General features: G+C 40.1%; 1 protein-coding gene and 1 pseudogene across 1 annotated transcript in view; both read left to right on the top strand.

Moving 5' to 3' along the window:
* Positions 1 to 15969, top strand: part of SBNO1 (strawberry notch homolog 1) — a 57393-nt gene that overhangs the window by 11336 nt on the left and 30088 nt on the right. The window contains exons 5-11 of the mRNA XM_060310138.2: positions 4010 to 4110; positions 7922 to 8018; positions 9259 to 9419; positions 12407 to 12540; positions 12729 to 12819; positions 14318 to 14479; positions 15743 to 15878. Coding sequence (XP_060166121.1) covers positions 4010 to 4110; positions 7922 to 8018; positions 9259 to 9419; positions 12407 to 12540; positions 12729 to 12819; positions 14318 to 14479; positions 15743 to 15878 — 882 coding nt within the window. The remainder of the gene's footprint in view (positions 1 to 4009; positions 4111 to 7921; positions 8019 to 9258; positions 9420 to 12406; positions 12541 to 12728; positions 12820 to 14317; positions 14480 to 15742; positions 15879 to 15969) is intronic.
* On the top strand, positions 14670 to 15662 carry LOC115855513 (ubiquitin-conjugating enzyme E2 variant 1 pseudogene; annotated as a pseudogene).

Here is a 15969-nt window from a genome sequence, read left to right as displayed (position 1 = left end):
TTTGTTGCAGTGTGCGGGCTTCTCATTGCGGTGGCTTCTCTTGTTGCGGAGCACGGGCTCTAGGCGCACGGGCTTCAGTAGTTGTGGCACGTGGGCTTAGTGGTTGTGGCTCGCGGGCTCTAGAGTGCAGGCTCAGTAGTTGTGGCGCACGGGCTTCTTTGCTCCGCGGCATGTGGGATCTTCCCAGACCAGGGCTTGAACCCGTGTCCCCTGCATTGGCAGGCGGATTCTTAACCACTGTGCCACCAAGGAAGTCCCACTTGGGGATCTTTGTACAAAAACAGAGTCAGATTCAGTAGGTCTGGGATGGGGACCAAGATTCTTCATTTCTCATAAGCTTTTAGAGGTGCTGTTGCTGGTGGTCCTTGGACCATGCTTGAGGTGTAATGGGCTTTAAACTGATACTTCGCTACTTTAACTCTTACAGTTTTATGATTTTGCTTGTCATTAGCTTCATTGTATGTCGGTAGTCGTGTTTTTTAGTCAGTTTTCTTTTAAAATATATAAACTTTCATTGTAATGAAAATGAATAGTAATTCACTATATTTTCTTCGAAGAGTGAGCACTCAAAATACTTTTTTAATAATAGCTTTACTGAGATAATTTACATACCATTGTACCTTTTAAAGGGGTACAATTCAGTGGATTTTGGTATATTCATAGAGTTGTGTAACCATTACACTAGCTAATCCATAATGCTTTAAGTGTAGGTTTAGATCTAAAGAGAAAAAGCTCAACAGTGATTTGATCACTCTTTTTTAGGAATTCATTTATGCATAAACACTATAAATTTTACAGTTAATTTTTCTTCTCTGGAGTGGCTTTTTTATTGCTCACTTATTCAAAAGATATTTATTTATTTATTAATTGCCACACTACGAGGCATGTGGGATCTTAGTGCCTTGACCAGGGATCGAACCCATGCCCCCTGCAGTGGGAGCACTGAATCTTAACCGCTGGACCGCTAGGGAAGTCCCTGTTCTAGGATTCTGAGACTATGGCTGGGAAGAAAACTATTGAAATTTCTGCCCTCATAGAGCTTGCATTTGAGTGGAGAAAAACAGACAATAAACAAAATAAATGAAGTATATAGTATGTTAGATAGGGGTAGGCACGTGGAGAAAAATAGAAAATGGAATATGGGGCAGGAAGAGGTATTTAAGTGGAATGCTTAGAGGAAGCTTTGTGTTTATTGTAGTAAGGTAATTTTAAGGGTAAAATAGAGTTTTTTTTTAACTTTGGCTATATCAAATTTTAGTAGTATAGTTTTAGAAACTGAAAAATGTGAACTCTTTTTTTTCTTTTTTTGGCTGTGCCACTCGGCCTACAGGATCTTAGTTTCCCAACCAGGGGTTGAACCTGGGCCTCAGTGAAAGCGTGGAGTCCTAATCACTGGACTGCCATGGAATTCCCAAAATGTGAACTCTTAAGAGGGATATTCTTTCCTTCCTTTTTCCATTGAGCTAAATAGTATTTGACTCCCTGCCTGGTGATTTATACTAATACCTAATACATAGCATCCCACTGGGCTCTTGGAATGGGGTGCTGGATATTGAATAGAGAGTTCCTCCTTCCAAACAGCTGCTTTATTTTTCCAATTGAGAGAGATAAGTTTTAATACCCGATATATAATTTTGTAGCAGAATTGATTGCTGGGAAGTTCTAATGTGCTTGTGTTTATAGAGTAGAGGGCCAGGGACTTCCCTGGTGGTCCAGTGGTTAAGAGTCTGCACTCCCAATGCAGGGGGCCTGGGTTCAATCCCTTGTCAGGGAACTAGATCCCGCGTGCCACAACTAAAGATCCCGCACCCGGCAATGAAGATCCCGCATGCCGCAACTAAGACCTGGCTCAGCCAAATAAATAAATATTAAAAAAATAATAACAAAGTAGAGGGCTGGGGCATTCTAAAGGAATGAGCAAGGAATGTTTGTAGGTGATACAGAACTAACTTTGTCTTCAGTGACAAATGCAATTAAAAATATCAGATAATCTAATCTTTGAGTCCACACCTTTGTGCCTTTTGGCTGTAGTTTTACTCTTAAGGTTATTGTCCTGAACTGACTGGAGCCTGGCAGCTAGATGCCCATTGAGAAATTATTTTAACTGTCTCAGGATTGATTTCCATTCTGTGCCATGGAGAGCAGGACCACGGCCCTGACCTAGCTGAGGTGCAGGACAGCATCTGGAATGGCTTCTGGGAGACTTAGGGGTGATCAGCAGTTAGTAGAAGCTGCTTTTCATTAAAGTCTTTGGATTTAATGAGGAGAAAGACTGCTGCTGTGCCATCGTGAGGAAAGTTTAGAGAGCAAAACAAAAGAGCTTTGGAGCTGACCGAGTAGTATCTAGTACAGTAACATCTCCCTCATCCAGTATAATACTTCTTAAAAGACAAGTCAAGGCCATCCTTGTGTGGAAGGCTGAGAAATTGTCAGACTAGACCAGGGCTGAAAAAGAAACATAGTAAGTGAATGCCGAAGATAAACCAACTTTTGTGTTGTAGGAGAGGGTCATCTTTTTACTGAAAGGGAAGAATGTTAAAAGTGTCAAACTGCAAAGAGCGAGGTTTTGCATGTTCTCTCTCTCTCTCTCTTTTTTTGGCCGCCCCGCATGGCTTGTGGGATCTTAGTTCCCCAACCAGAGATTGAACCCAGGCCCTCAGCGGCGGTGAAAGCATGGAGTCCTAACCACTGGACCGCCAGGGAATTCCCTGCATGTTCTCTGCCCCTTTTGGAGCCCTTAGCCCTTTAGGTGTCTCTTTGGATTCTGATCTCTCAGTTGAGCTCCAGTCCTGTAACTCTTTCTATGAACTGTTCAGTGGCTCTCCCACAGTTATATTAAACAGATCTGTGCTCCTAAGTAAATTTATTATCTCTGTACCAGCTTCCTTATTTTGCTAACACTTTAATCCCAGCCATTTTGTAGTCCCAAGTGACAGGCCACCCAAATACTCCCTATCTTTTGGTAGAATACATAAGGTCATAATCTGTTCTCCTGGTGTAATTTTCACACTGTAATTGCAAGAATACCAGGTACTGGGAGTGCTTCAGGTATACTTGGAGGATGGAGGCTAGTAACAGGGGCTCAGAACTTCTCAACCAAGTAGTTCTTTTAAAAAAAAAAAATTAATTAATTAATTTTTGGTTCTGTTGGGTCTTCATTGCTGCGCGCAGGCTTTCTCTAGTTGCAGCGAGTGGGGGCTGCTCTGCGTTGCAGTGCGCGGCCTTCTCACTGCTGTGGCTTCTCCTATTGCAGAGCATGGGTTCTAGGTGCGTGGGCTTCAGTAGTTGTGGCTCGCGGGCTCTAGAGCGCAGGCTCAGTAGTTGTGGCGCACGGGCTTAGTTGCCCCGCGGCATGTGGGATCTTCCCGGACCAGGGCTCGAACCCGTGTCCCCTGCATTGGCAGGCGGATTCTTAACCACTGAGCCACCAGGGAAGCCCCGTAGTTCTACTTTGATTGATACTTTGATGGAGAGATTCTTGTGCTATATCTTAAAAGAGTTTGCAAACCACTGGTATAGAAGAACAGGTTCATTCTTTGGATCTTTATTCTGAGGGAAGACAGTAGAGCTCCCAAAGTTTTTTTTTTCCCTTCCAGAAATAATTATTTTGCCTTGAAGGTTAGTAAGTACTTCCAGATCAGGTGCGATTGATTCTGTCTTGGTGCTAATACCAGGTTTTGCACCAAGTGAAGTGTCTCAGAGTAATGCTGGCTGTGGGTAATTGTTTTGAAATAAACTGCCAAATAGCGTTCTGGTTAAGGTGTCTTTTTGATAAATAGTTTTCAAATTTCCTGTGCACATGTTTCCTTTTAAGTTGTTTTCTAATGTTAATTCTTACCTCCGTAATGACATATAGCATGAGTATTTTTATCCTTATGCTTAATTTAAGTTAGAGATAGGCAGATTGGTATTCTTTGGTTTGTGAAGTGGGTAAACCTTACTGAATTTTTTAAAAACTGTAGGAAAATAGATATTTTGTTATAAAATGTACATTATTTCTCCCCCTCAGCTGATGTAAGCAATGGCACAGTAAAGAAAGAGTCTTCTAATAAAGAAGTAGCAAGAATATGGATAAATGACATGAAAATGAGGAGTTTTTCCCCGACCATGGTGAGTTTCAAAAGCTATATCTGTATTTTTGTGTGGTATGAAAGTACACTTGGCTAAGTGTAGCCCTCAGAAAACTTTTTTTGGGGTGAAGGGGAGCTTCTCAGCTACATAAACTAATGAACAAGCATTAAACCTCACTGGAATAAATTAATATATGCTAAACAAGGGGATTATAAGATACATATTTGATAGATAGAGTATTATACAAAGTGCTGACGCTTTTCTATTGTGAATTTCATCTGATAAGTAAAAAGGACAATGTGGAGTTAACCAAAAGTATTTGATAATTATGTTCATTTTAGGATTGAGCCTTATTATATAGCTGGTTATGGGATGTCAGATCATATAATGGTTTAGTTGTGAGTAATTATATGTTAACATTATTTTTACATTTTGGAAATGCTATATGCTTCAGGTAAATTGATTCTGTGCGTGTATTTAATAATTACACAGTGTATAACCCTGCCTCTGTGTGGTGGGTTTCTGGCTCCCCATTTTAATAAACATATAATTAATGCCACATGGTTTAAGTAGTAATATAAGGTACAGCAAGAGGTAAATAGTGATGCTCGCAATAGGGCTTATGAGTTTGTAGGAAGATGAGACTCAGATGGCCTAGGAGGACTTCACTTTTTTTTTTTTTAATAAATTTATTTATTTGTTTTTATTTTTGGCTGTGTTGGGTTTTTGTTGCTGCGCATGGGTTTTCTCTAGTGCGGCGAGCGGGGGTTACTCTTCATTGTGGTGAGCAAGCTTCTCATTGTCGTGGCTTCTCTTGTTGCAGAGCACAGTCTCTAGAGCGCTCAGTTGTTGTGGCGCACGGGCTCAGTTGCTCCGCGGCATGTGGGATCTTCCCAGGCTAGGGATCGAACCCGTGTCCCCTGCATTGGCAGGCGGATTCTTAACCACTGCGCCACCAGGGAAACCCAGGACTTCATTCTATGGAGGCAATGTCATGGAGTTTGGGTGTCGAGTCTGGAGAGACTTTGAGAGGGCCTTTTAGGAAGGGAGCTACAGCATTAATAGGCACAGAGGAGGTGGTAGCTATATGCTTAGGATACTTGGCTTGCAGGAAGAAATTGGAATGGTTGATTGGGGGCTCTCTGGAGGGTCCTGAATTGAATTTGATGGACTTGGGACTTGGAGCAGCACCAGTGAGGCCCCTGGAAGTAGAGGGACCTGTTAGTGACTCAGGATGTGTTGGGAAGAAGAGACAGGTTAGGAGGTTGGTTAAGTAGTCCAGAAGGGAAGTGATAAGGAACTAAACGTCAGAGATTGCAAAGGTGATTGGAAAGGATGAGGGGAAAGGTAAAAAGAAAGTAAGAGGGGACTGCACATAATGATACCAGAGGATTGGTAAGACTGGGAATGAAATACAGAATTGGAGAGACAGCAAAGCAACCTGTGCCTGAGGTTTTGAATGGGGACCAGGAGAACAAGTGTTGGCAGTATCAGTTTACTTAACAGTTGAGTGCCAGCAGCTTACTTGGAAGTTGATTTTTGGAAAATAAGAATGCATTTTTTCTTTAAGATCATTTAGTGCTCAAGTTCCCAGTCCAGCCCATGTTGCCCATAACATGCCAAAAGTTCTATATTGTCCTAGCAGTTAAGAGACATCTAACAGATTGCAAACTGGTAGCCTGTGGATAAAAACCAATTGACAGGTGTTTTGTTTGGCATCCACATTATTTTGAAAATTTTGAATGTGTTGCAAACACATAAAATGCTGATTTCCAGGTTCTCTTGAAAAATAGGAGTACCTGATAATCCTGGGCCCACATTCCTCACCTCGTGTTAACATGCTTAGAGTTGAGTAGTGAACATCTACTTTGTATGTTGGTCACACATTCCCCGTGTACCACAGTCTCCCTCCCCTTCATTTATCTCCTTGACCCTAAGCTTGGTGTCAGTTGCCATTTTACATCCAGCTGGCTTAGACATATTACTTGTCTGGTCCTTGGATTTTGTGACCGTATTGTGTTACCACCTAATCCTCGAATTATATACCTGCGGTATATATTTTTTAAAGGTAGGGAAAGACAAGGTAGAGGGAGACAGGCGGCTGGTCATTTAGCACAGTGCGCATTCCTATTTTACAGATGAGGAAAAGGTGCAAAGGGCGATGGGCAGGACTCAGAATGTAAGTAATTTGCCCAAGGCTACACAGATAACAGCAGAAGTGGGGTCTGGGTCTGTTTCTTTGGCCAGCCCCATTTCATCTCTTATTTCTGAAACTGGGTTTTATTTTGGCATACTTTCTGAGAACATTCAGGGTTTCTTTGGATTTTTTTTCTAAGGACTCCATGGGTTGATGGCTGCATGTTTATCTCACTTCTCCCTTTTCTTTCCCACATTTATTGAGCATCTATGTGCCATCATATGCTGCTCTAGACTAAATAAAAATAAATAAGTAAAATAAAAATAAAATAAAAGAGGAGCCTGACCTTACATTTTATTTATTTATTTGTTTGTTTTTAAGATAAACTTGTTTTATTTATTTTATTTTTGGCTGCGTTGGGTCTTCGTTGCTGTGCGCGGGCTTTCTCTAGTTGCAGCGAGTGGGGGCTACTCTTTGTTGCGGTGCGCAGGCTTCTCACTGCGGTGGCTTCTCTTGTTGCAGAGCACGGGCTCTAGGCGCACAGGCTTCAGTAGTTGTGGCACGTGGACTCAGTAGTTGTGGCTCGCGGACTCTAGAGCGCAGGCTCAGTAGTTGTGGCGCACGGGCTTAGTTGCTCCGCGGCATGTGGGATCTTCTCGGACCAGGGCCCGAACCCGTGTCCCCTGCATTGGCAGGCGGATTCTTAACCACTGCGTCACTAGGGAAGCCCTGATGTTACATTTTAATGCCATGTGTCCTTGGCATTACCTGTAGGTCCTGACTAGGTTTTCTCTTTGTCCTTCTCCTCCCTTCCTTGGTATACTGGGTCCCACAGCTTCTTCCCTACATTCTTCCTTGATCAAGCCCACATTAATAAAGAGCTTCCCATTATGGTTTACTGATAGTGAAAAGCAGCTTTTTCAGGCGCTTCTTAGTCCCCTATTCCTCCCTGCCTCTACCTCTTTAAGATTCTGTAGAGAAACACAAGGTAACATGACTATATTGACCATTCACTCACTTTGCCTGGGGCAGTCTGGGTTTACTGCTGTTTTCCTGGTGTAAGTTACTAATAACTCCTCATTTTATTCTCAGATGTGCTGACGTTTGGAGAGTAGGTGATATAGGATTCTGTATGATTGTTGTTGTGTCTGTGGAGACACAGATGTCTGAAGTAAATTCGCTGTCTTTTAGAAGAACCTTTAAACTCCAGAGTTTTCTACGGTTTTGGTTTTAGGATCTAAGGGAAAGAAACAGATGAAGGTAACTGAGAAGAGGGTGGGATGTGAGACTTAAAGAGAGTTCCTGCCCATGAGATTGTAGGATGTGCTGCTGGGGCTCATCCACCTTTTCTCTCCAGACCCCTTGTTCTTTCTATTCCTGGAACTGCAATGAAGATTGAGGACTGGAGGTTAGACTTCTGGGCATCAGGGAGGCTGGGAGGTAATACTGAAGGGGAAGGTAGTTTGAGAAGGTGGTGGAGCCCTGTGGTGACCCATTTGTGTGTTTGCGATGAGAGCAGGTCATGGATTATCTGTGCTTATCTTTGGAGGAGCAGGGAAACCATAGACTCTGACCCAGATGTTAGGGAATATAGAAGTGGTATGTCCTGTTTCCAAGATTGAAGATAGTGGGTATTCCTACAGAAGAGTTTTTCTGTGTGTTGGCTGGGCCTCCAGTTTCTGGACTTAGTTGATTTTGCTCTCTCTGTTACAGAAGGTCCCTGTTGTGAAAGAGGAAGATGAACCAGAGGAAGAAGATGAAGAAGAAATGGGTCATGCGGAAACCTATGCAGAGTATATGCCAATAAAACGTATGTCTTTGGGATTTGTCAAAATAATGAAAGACTTCTGGGTTCCTTTTGAACTTAAAAAACTGCCACACACATTATTATGTATTAAGATCTATCCATGTTGGGTACCTCAGAATTTGATAAGTGTGAGCTTTGTAGTGTGTTTTTTTTTTTTTTTTGCGGTACACGGGCCTCTCACTGTTGTGACCTCTCCCGTTGCGGAGCACAGGCTCCGGACGCGCAGGCTCAGCGGCCATGGCTCACGGGCACAGCCGCTCCGCGGCATGTGGGATCTTCCCGGACCGGGGCACGAACCCGTGTCCCCTGCATCCGCAGGTGGACTCTCAACCACTGCGCCACCAGGGAAACCCTGTAGTATGTTTTAAACTAGAATATGTTTTAAAATAGCTACATGAAAATTCTGTGAGTTTTTAAATTTTCCTACAGAAATTTAGAGCTTTGCTTTGGAATGAAGTCTTTTAAAACCAGGAGTGAAAAGGCTTTTTCCTTTCAAGTTAATTTTGCTCATATCAGCAGTGATTATAAAATCATAGTAAATTACAGAAATGTAAACACGTATCTTAGCTTTATACAGCTTATCTAAAGCAAATTATAAAAACATGGGAATCTTAAAAATAAAATCTGCTATTCGAATTCAGTGGTTTAAATTAACACCATTGCTTCCTTTTTTCCCGTAATGACCATGATTCATTTTTTTAGTGGCCACTGTATTAAGTTGAAAATGAATAATTTTTAGTTTTTGTGTAAAATTTTTCACTTTTTCATTTTATGGGGGTAATAAGATGGAAAAAAATCTATGGCTAGAATTTTTCTCTCCTATACTCTGGCTTTCTATAAAAAGTCACCAATAAGACCACTTAAACTAAAAATCTCTGTTTACGAACTGTGTATGGATTCCAAGGTCCCATACTTTCCTGGTTATTTAAAATGATGTCGTTAATCTAGGATTATGTTCTGTTACTACTGGAGAACCTGTTGGTATGAACTGTGGTGGTATTTTTCTAGATCTTTTTAATCAGCAAGTCTCTATTTAAACCATAGGTAGTTGATAAATAGGTAATTTTAGTCAAATTTAAACAGTACTTTACCATCAGTCAGTGACTTTATATAGGATCCCAGGGTGTATAGTTACTTCTTATATTTTCTCTGTCAGGAGAAATATTGCAATATCTTATGATAAGACTGGGAAGTGTTATTACTTAGAATAATTAAAATGAAATATTTTTAAATTTTTATTTAGTAAAAATTGGCCTGCGTCACCCAGATGCTGTAGTTGAAACTAGTTCTTTATCCAGTGTTACTCCTCCTGATGTTTGGTACAAAACGTCTATTTCTGAAGAAACCATTGATAATGGCTGGTTATCAGCATTACAGCTTGAGGCAATTACATATGCAGCCCAGGTAAGCTGTGTAATTTATAGCTACATACAGTTTTTATCTTTAATTTTAGTTCACAATGTATAGTTGTTTTAATTCAAAGTTAAGTTTCCCTTGCATGAAAATCTTGTGAATGTGATTTTTATAGAAGTTTTATGTGTTAGAAAATTAAAGGGGTAGTGTGGATATGGGGAATGTGTTTCTAGTGCAAATGATAAATTGTCATAACCGTTTTGGAATTCACTGGGAACATGTATTAAAATTAAAAATACCTATATCCTTTTACCTAACAATTCCATGCGAGTCTGTTTCATAGAACTATTAGATAAGAACATATATATATAAGGCTATTTGTTGCAGTTTTTTTTCCCCCCAGTGGCTGAAAGCTAGAAAAGATTTGAAAGCTCACACCCTTGGGGAGTGATTGAATAACCTTTGGTATTACCATATGGGTGTTTTACCAGCTTTTATATTATGTCAATTGTCTTGAAAGGATTTCTGAAATACTCCATTTTTGTAAAATAAATAGGCAACCATCCCCCATATTTATGTTTTATAAAAAAGTTTGTATTTGGTTGTACAGTCCTTGAAAAATTATGGAAGAATACTCACCAATTTTTTAACTTTAATTACCTGCTACATACGAGGGTAGCAAGAAAAAAATACACAGACCTCGGAGATAGGGCAGGTTTGGTTCCAGACTACCACAGTAAAGCAAATGTCACAATAAAATGAGTTGCATGAAGTTTTTGGTTTCCCAGTGCATGCAAAACTTAGTGTTTACACTATTATGTAGTCTGTTAAGTGTGCAATAGCATTATGTCCAGAAAAACAATGTACATACCTTAATTTAAAAATACTTTAATGCTAAAAAATGCTAACCATCATCTGAGGCTTCAGCAAGATGGGGGGAGGTCTCGCCTTGGTGTTGATGGCTGCTAAATGATCAGAGTGGTGGTTACTGAAGGCTGGAGGGGCTGTGGCAGTTTCTTAAAAAAAGACAACAGTGAAGTTTGCTGCATTGATTCATTCTTCCTTGCACTAATGATTTCACTGTAGCATGCAGTGCTGTTTGATGGCATTTCACCCACAGAACTTCTTTCAGAATTGGAGTCAGTCCTCTCAAACTCTGCCACTGCTTTATCAACTAAGTTTATGTAATCTAAATCCTTTGTTGTCATTTCAACCATCTTCACAGCATCTTCATTGGGAGGAGATTCCATCTCAAGAATCTGCTTCCTCCACTGAAGTCTTGAACCGCTCCAAGTCATCCATGAGGGTTAACTCCTGTTAATGTTGATATTTTGACCTCTTCCCATGAATCATGAATGTTCTTAGTGGCATCTAGAAGGGTGATTCCTTTTCTGGAAGGTTTTCAGTTGATCTTGTCCAGATGCATCAGAGAAATCAACTATCTATGGCAGTTACAGCCTTACAAAATGTGTTTCTTAAAGAGTAAGATTTGAAAGCCGAAATTACTCTTAGCTCCATGGGCTGCAGAAAGGCTGTTTTACAAAGCAGGCATGAAAGTGACATTGATCTCATTGTACGTGTCCATTAGAGCTCTTGGGTGCATTGTCAATGAGCAGTATTACTTTGAAAGGAATCTTTCATTCTGAGCAGTAGGTGTCAACAGTGGGTTTCAAATATTCAGTAAATCATGTTGTAAACAGATGTGCTGCCTTGTTCCATTTGTAGAGCACAGGCAGTGTAGACTGAGCATAATTCTTAAAGGCCCTAGGATTTTTGGAATGGGAAATGAGCATTGGCTTCAACTTCAGGCCACCAGCTGCATTAGCCCCTCATAAGTCAGCCTGTCCTCTGAAGCTTTGAAGCCAGACATTGACTTCTTCTCTAGTTATGAAAGTCCTAGATAGCATCTTCTTCCAAAAGAAGACTGTTTCATCTACATTGAAAATCTGTTGTTTAATGTAGCCACATTTATCGATTATCTTAGCTAGATCTTCTGGATAACTTGGTGAAGCTTCTGCATCAGCACTTGCTGTTTCACCTTGCAATTATGTTACGGAGATGACTCCTTAAACCTCATGAACCAACCTCTGTGAGCTTCAGAATTCTTCTGCAGCTTCCTCACCTCTCTCAGCCTTCGTAGAATTAAAGAGTTAGGGCCTTGCTCTGGATTAGGCTTTGGCTTAAGGGAATATTATGGCTTGTTTGATCTTCTTTCGAGACCACTAAAAGTTTCTTCATGTCAGCAATAAGGCTGTTTCGCTTTCTTATTGTTTGTTCACTGAAGTAGCACTTTCAATTTCCTTTAAGAACTTTTTTTTTCATTCACAATTTGGCTATCTGGAGCAAGAGGCCTGGTATTCAGCCTGTCTAGGCTTTCAACATGTCTTCCTTATGTTGTAATCATTTCTAGCTGTTGATTTAAAGTGAGAGACATGCAGCTCTTCCTTTCACTTGAATGCTTAAAGAAGCCATTGTAGAGTTATTAATTCGTCTAATTTCAATACTGTTGTGTCTCAGGGACTGGGGAGGCTGAAGGAGAGAGAGAGATGGGGGAAATGGCCAGTCAGTGGAGCAGTCACAATACACACAACATTTATTAATTAAGTTCACCATCTTATATGGGCGGGGTTCATGGCAGCCCAAAACAATTAAAATAGTAACATCGAAGATCACTGATCACAATAACAAATATAATAATAATGAAAAAGTTTGAAATAGTATGAGAATTACCAAAAAGTGACTCAGAGACACGGAAGAGCAACTGCTGTTGGAAAAATGGCACCAATAAAATTGCTTGATGCAGGGTTGCCACAAACCTTCAATATGTAAAAAATGCAGTAGCCCCTGAAGTGCAGTAACAGTGAAGCACAATAAAATGAGGTATGCCTGTATAGTTACGTAAAAGTATGCACACTAAGCCAACTACATGCCATTTCTATAAAAACAGAGAATGTTAATATATGACTAAAACAAGGTATGAAAGACTGATTGCCAAAATATCTAAAGGAATAGATAATTACCAGCGTTTTCTTTTTCAGCAACATGAAACATTCCTACCAAATGGAGATCGTGCTGGATTCTTAATAGGTGATGGTGCTGGTGTAGGAAAAGGAAGGACAATAGCAGGAATCATCTATGAAAATTATTTGTTGAGTAGAAAAAGGGCTTTGTGGTAAGTGCTAAAGACTGGCTGTGGAAGCTTTTGTTTGTGAATAATCCAGCATATGGGGATGGGTCTTCGTGAGTAGGTATATTTTTTTGAAGTGTCAAGGCCTGGGTTTATTTATTCCTGAATATTGCTAGAACGATGGGATTTGTATTGAATTTGTGTGTTTTTCTTTTCCCTTTTTTTTGTGGCAGGTTCAGTGTTTCAAATGATTTAAAGTATGATGCCGAAAGAGATCTGAGGGATATTGGAGCAAAAAACATTTTGGTCCATTCATTAAATAAGGTATGAAACTTTTCTATTCAGTTGGTCATTCAATAAATATTGACTTATCTGTGAGATGGGAATAATAATAGTTTCTACTTCGTAGGGTTGTTAAGAGGATTAAATGAGTTATTTCACAGAAAGCATAGTGAGTGCTAGCCACTATTGTTGGTTTTCGGATTACTGTTAAATAATATGCTAGGTAGGGTTATGTAGCGGCAAACAAAATAAGCATTGTCTGTTTTTATGGAGTTTATTCTCTTACTCTTCAGGGTTTTTCATTTGTTTTTGTCTGTTTCTGAAGTTACTGTATATGAGTGAAACTCATATACTTATGAGTATAAGGGTGCAGTGTGATAAAGCTATATGGACAGGTAGTGTGCCCATCGCATCATATAGAGAGAATTGTGATTTGGACACTGTTTTAGATATTTGTACATTCAGTGGACTTGTATACCCGTACCTGTGTTCATGTTAAAACAGTTCTGTCAAATGGAAGAAAATGTGTTTCATTATCTAGAAAGCACAGTCCAATGTTCATTTAGCAAATCTTTATTGACCTCCTACTATGCAGCAATTCCTGGAGTCACATGGGTAGAATAGACAGACCTAGTTCCTGCAGGTGCTTCCTTGCTAGCCCTTTGAAAATAAGTAAATGTAAATCTACTTTCCATGCGAGTCCTAAGTTGCTTCAGTGTTGAGTCCTGAGTTGCTTCGGTGTTGTTGCCCTGCCCATCAGTGGCTTTTTTTGGGTGAGGGTTACTGAGTGGTTTGTTGGGTTAAGTACTGTGTCTTGAATGACTACTAGCAGTTCAAAACTAAAACATGTAAGGGGCATCTAGAAATATTTTTGATTTCTAAATCAGCATAATTGAGGAAGACCACAGTAACTATTAATCATAATTCTTATATAGCCCTCAGATCTTAATTACAGTGCTTTGCATGTAGTAAATGCACAATAAATATTTGTAGAATGAATATTGTGACCTTTTCTTGGGGAGTTTGATTTGTAATCTTTTTTTTTTTTTTTTTTTTTTTTTGCGGTACACGGGCCTCTCACTGTTGTGGCCTCTCCCGTTGCGGAGCACAGGCTCCGGACGCGCAGGCTCAGCGGCCATGGCTCATGGGCCCAGCCGCTCCGCGGCATGTGGGATCTTCCTGGACTGGGGCATGAACCCGTGTCCCCTGCATCGGCAGGCAGACTCTCAACCACTGTGCCACCAGGGAAGCCCTGTAATCTTTTATTGATGATAGACTTTTTTGAGACTTTGATGAAAACTGGATCCTTGTACGTTAAAGTTATACACACACACACACAAACACACACGAGAGGGTTCATGTGTGTGTGTATGTATGTGTACACATGTGTATGAGAAATTTTGTGTATGATCTTAAGAGGTCCTTTGACTTTCCTGAAGCCCATCATGGTACCACCAGTTTCCTGCTGTAGAAATCTGGGTGGGATAAATATTTTAGAGACAAAAGTGTATTTATTAAGTTCTTCTCTTTTCTTTTTCAGTTTAAATACGGAAAAATTTCTTCCAAACATAATGGGAGTGTGAAGAAGGGTGTGATTTTTGCTACCTATTCTTCCCTCATTGGTGAAAGTCAGTCTGGTGGTAAATACAAAACGAGGTTAAAACAACTCCTACATTGGTGCGGTGATGACTTCGATGGAGTGGTATCCTTTGCAACAAGTTTTATAATTTTTAATGACACAAAATATAACACACAGGAATTCTGAGGTTAAATAAAAAGACTGCTGGGACGAGAGCTTTAATGATTACATAGAGTCCAAGGGAGTCAGAAAGTTGATTCTGTTTTGTAGCTGTCATATACGAGGCCAGTATTTAAGTTCCTGCTTTAGGAAAATGTTAATAGGTATGGGACATGCTGAATACTATATTCCCTTCTTAACTTAGTGATTTCCAAACTTATTTGCTCATAGCATACCTTTTACTATCCTGCATGAGGATCACCAGTTTTTGAAGTACTGATTAAGTTGGTTATCAGTTGTGCTTCTATTTAACAAAATTTGCTCAAATTATCTGTGTGGTGGACATTTTTAGCCGTAGTGGATCCTTTCGTTCATTCTAATTAAGAATTAAATATCCAGTTCAGGAGTGACAGCGCCGCAAGGTGGCAGCCACCACGGGCTCGGACAGTTTATGAAAACTGAATATACAGCCTTAAGATAGAATGTGGACCTAAATACCCAGAAGCAACCCCCTTTGTAAGATTTGTAAGAAAAATTAATATGAATGGAGTTAATAGTTCTAATGGAGTGGTGGACCCAAGAGCCATATCAATGCTAGCAAAATGGCAGAATTCATATAGCTTCAAAGTTGTCCTGCAAGAGCTTCGGTGCCTAATGATGTCCAAACAAAATATGAAACTCCCTTAGCCGCCTGAAGGACAGTGTTACAGTAGTTATCAAAAAGAAAAACCACAGGCCCTCCACCACCCACCCCCCATTCGATTCAAGCAGTCTTCATTTTCTGCAGTAGTAAATTATCTAGATGCCAAAAAAAAATTAAATATCCAGTTAAGGTTAATGCCAAATTCAGTGAATGCCTCTGTGGCTGGGGGAAGGGGGCTATGGAGATCAAGGAGAGGCACATAGAGGGCTTCATTGATATTTGTGATCTTACAGAAAAAGAAAACCATCTGAAGCAAATATGGCAAAATGTTAAGGTTTGACAAAACCAGTTAATAGGTATAGGTATGTGAATATTAGTTAAAAAAAAAAAAAAAGTTAATGCTCAGGGGCTTGTTATCAACAGCATCCCTCCCCCTAATAATCTTGATTCTTTTTTTTACTGCAGCTACCATCCCAGAAATCTTGGATGTTTCCCAAGTCCTAAGTGAAATAAAGTTAACTCTTCCTGAAAGATTGGAGACACATGCTACTAATGTGACATGTTCCTTAATTTACTCCTTACAGATAGTGTTTGATGAATGTCATAAAGCAAAAAACTTATGTCCTGTTGGTTCTTCAAAGCCAACCAAGACAGGCTTAGCAGTTTTAGAACTTCAGAACAAATTGCCAAAAGCCAGAGTTGTTTATGCTAGTGCCACTGGTGAGTAGTTACATATTTAAAGAGAGAGATACATATGTTATTTTTTCAGCTATAATATGTTTTGTTTGGGGGTTTTTCAGGTGCTTCTGAA

Source organism: Globicephala melas, chromosome 13 (genome assembly GCF_963455315.2).
Source record: "Globicephala melas chromosome 13, mGloMel1.2, whole genome shotgun sequence".
In the NCBI taxonomy this organism is placed as follows: domain Eukaryota; kingdom Metazoa; phylum Chordata; class Mammalia; order Artiodactyla; family Delphinidae; genus Globicephala; species Globicephala melas.
This window is presented reverse-complemented; position numbering and strand designations above follow the sequence as displayed.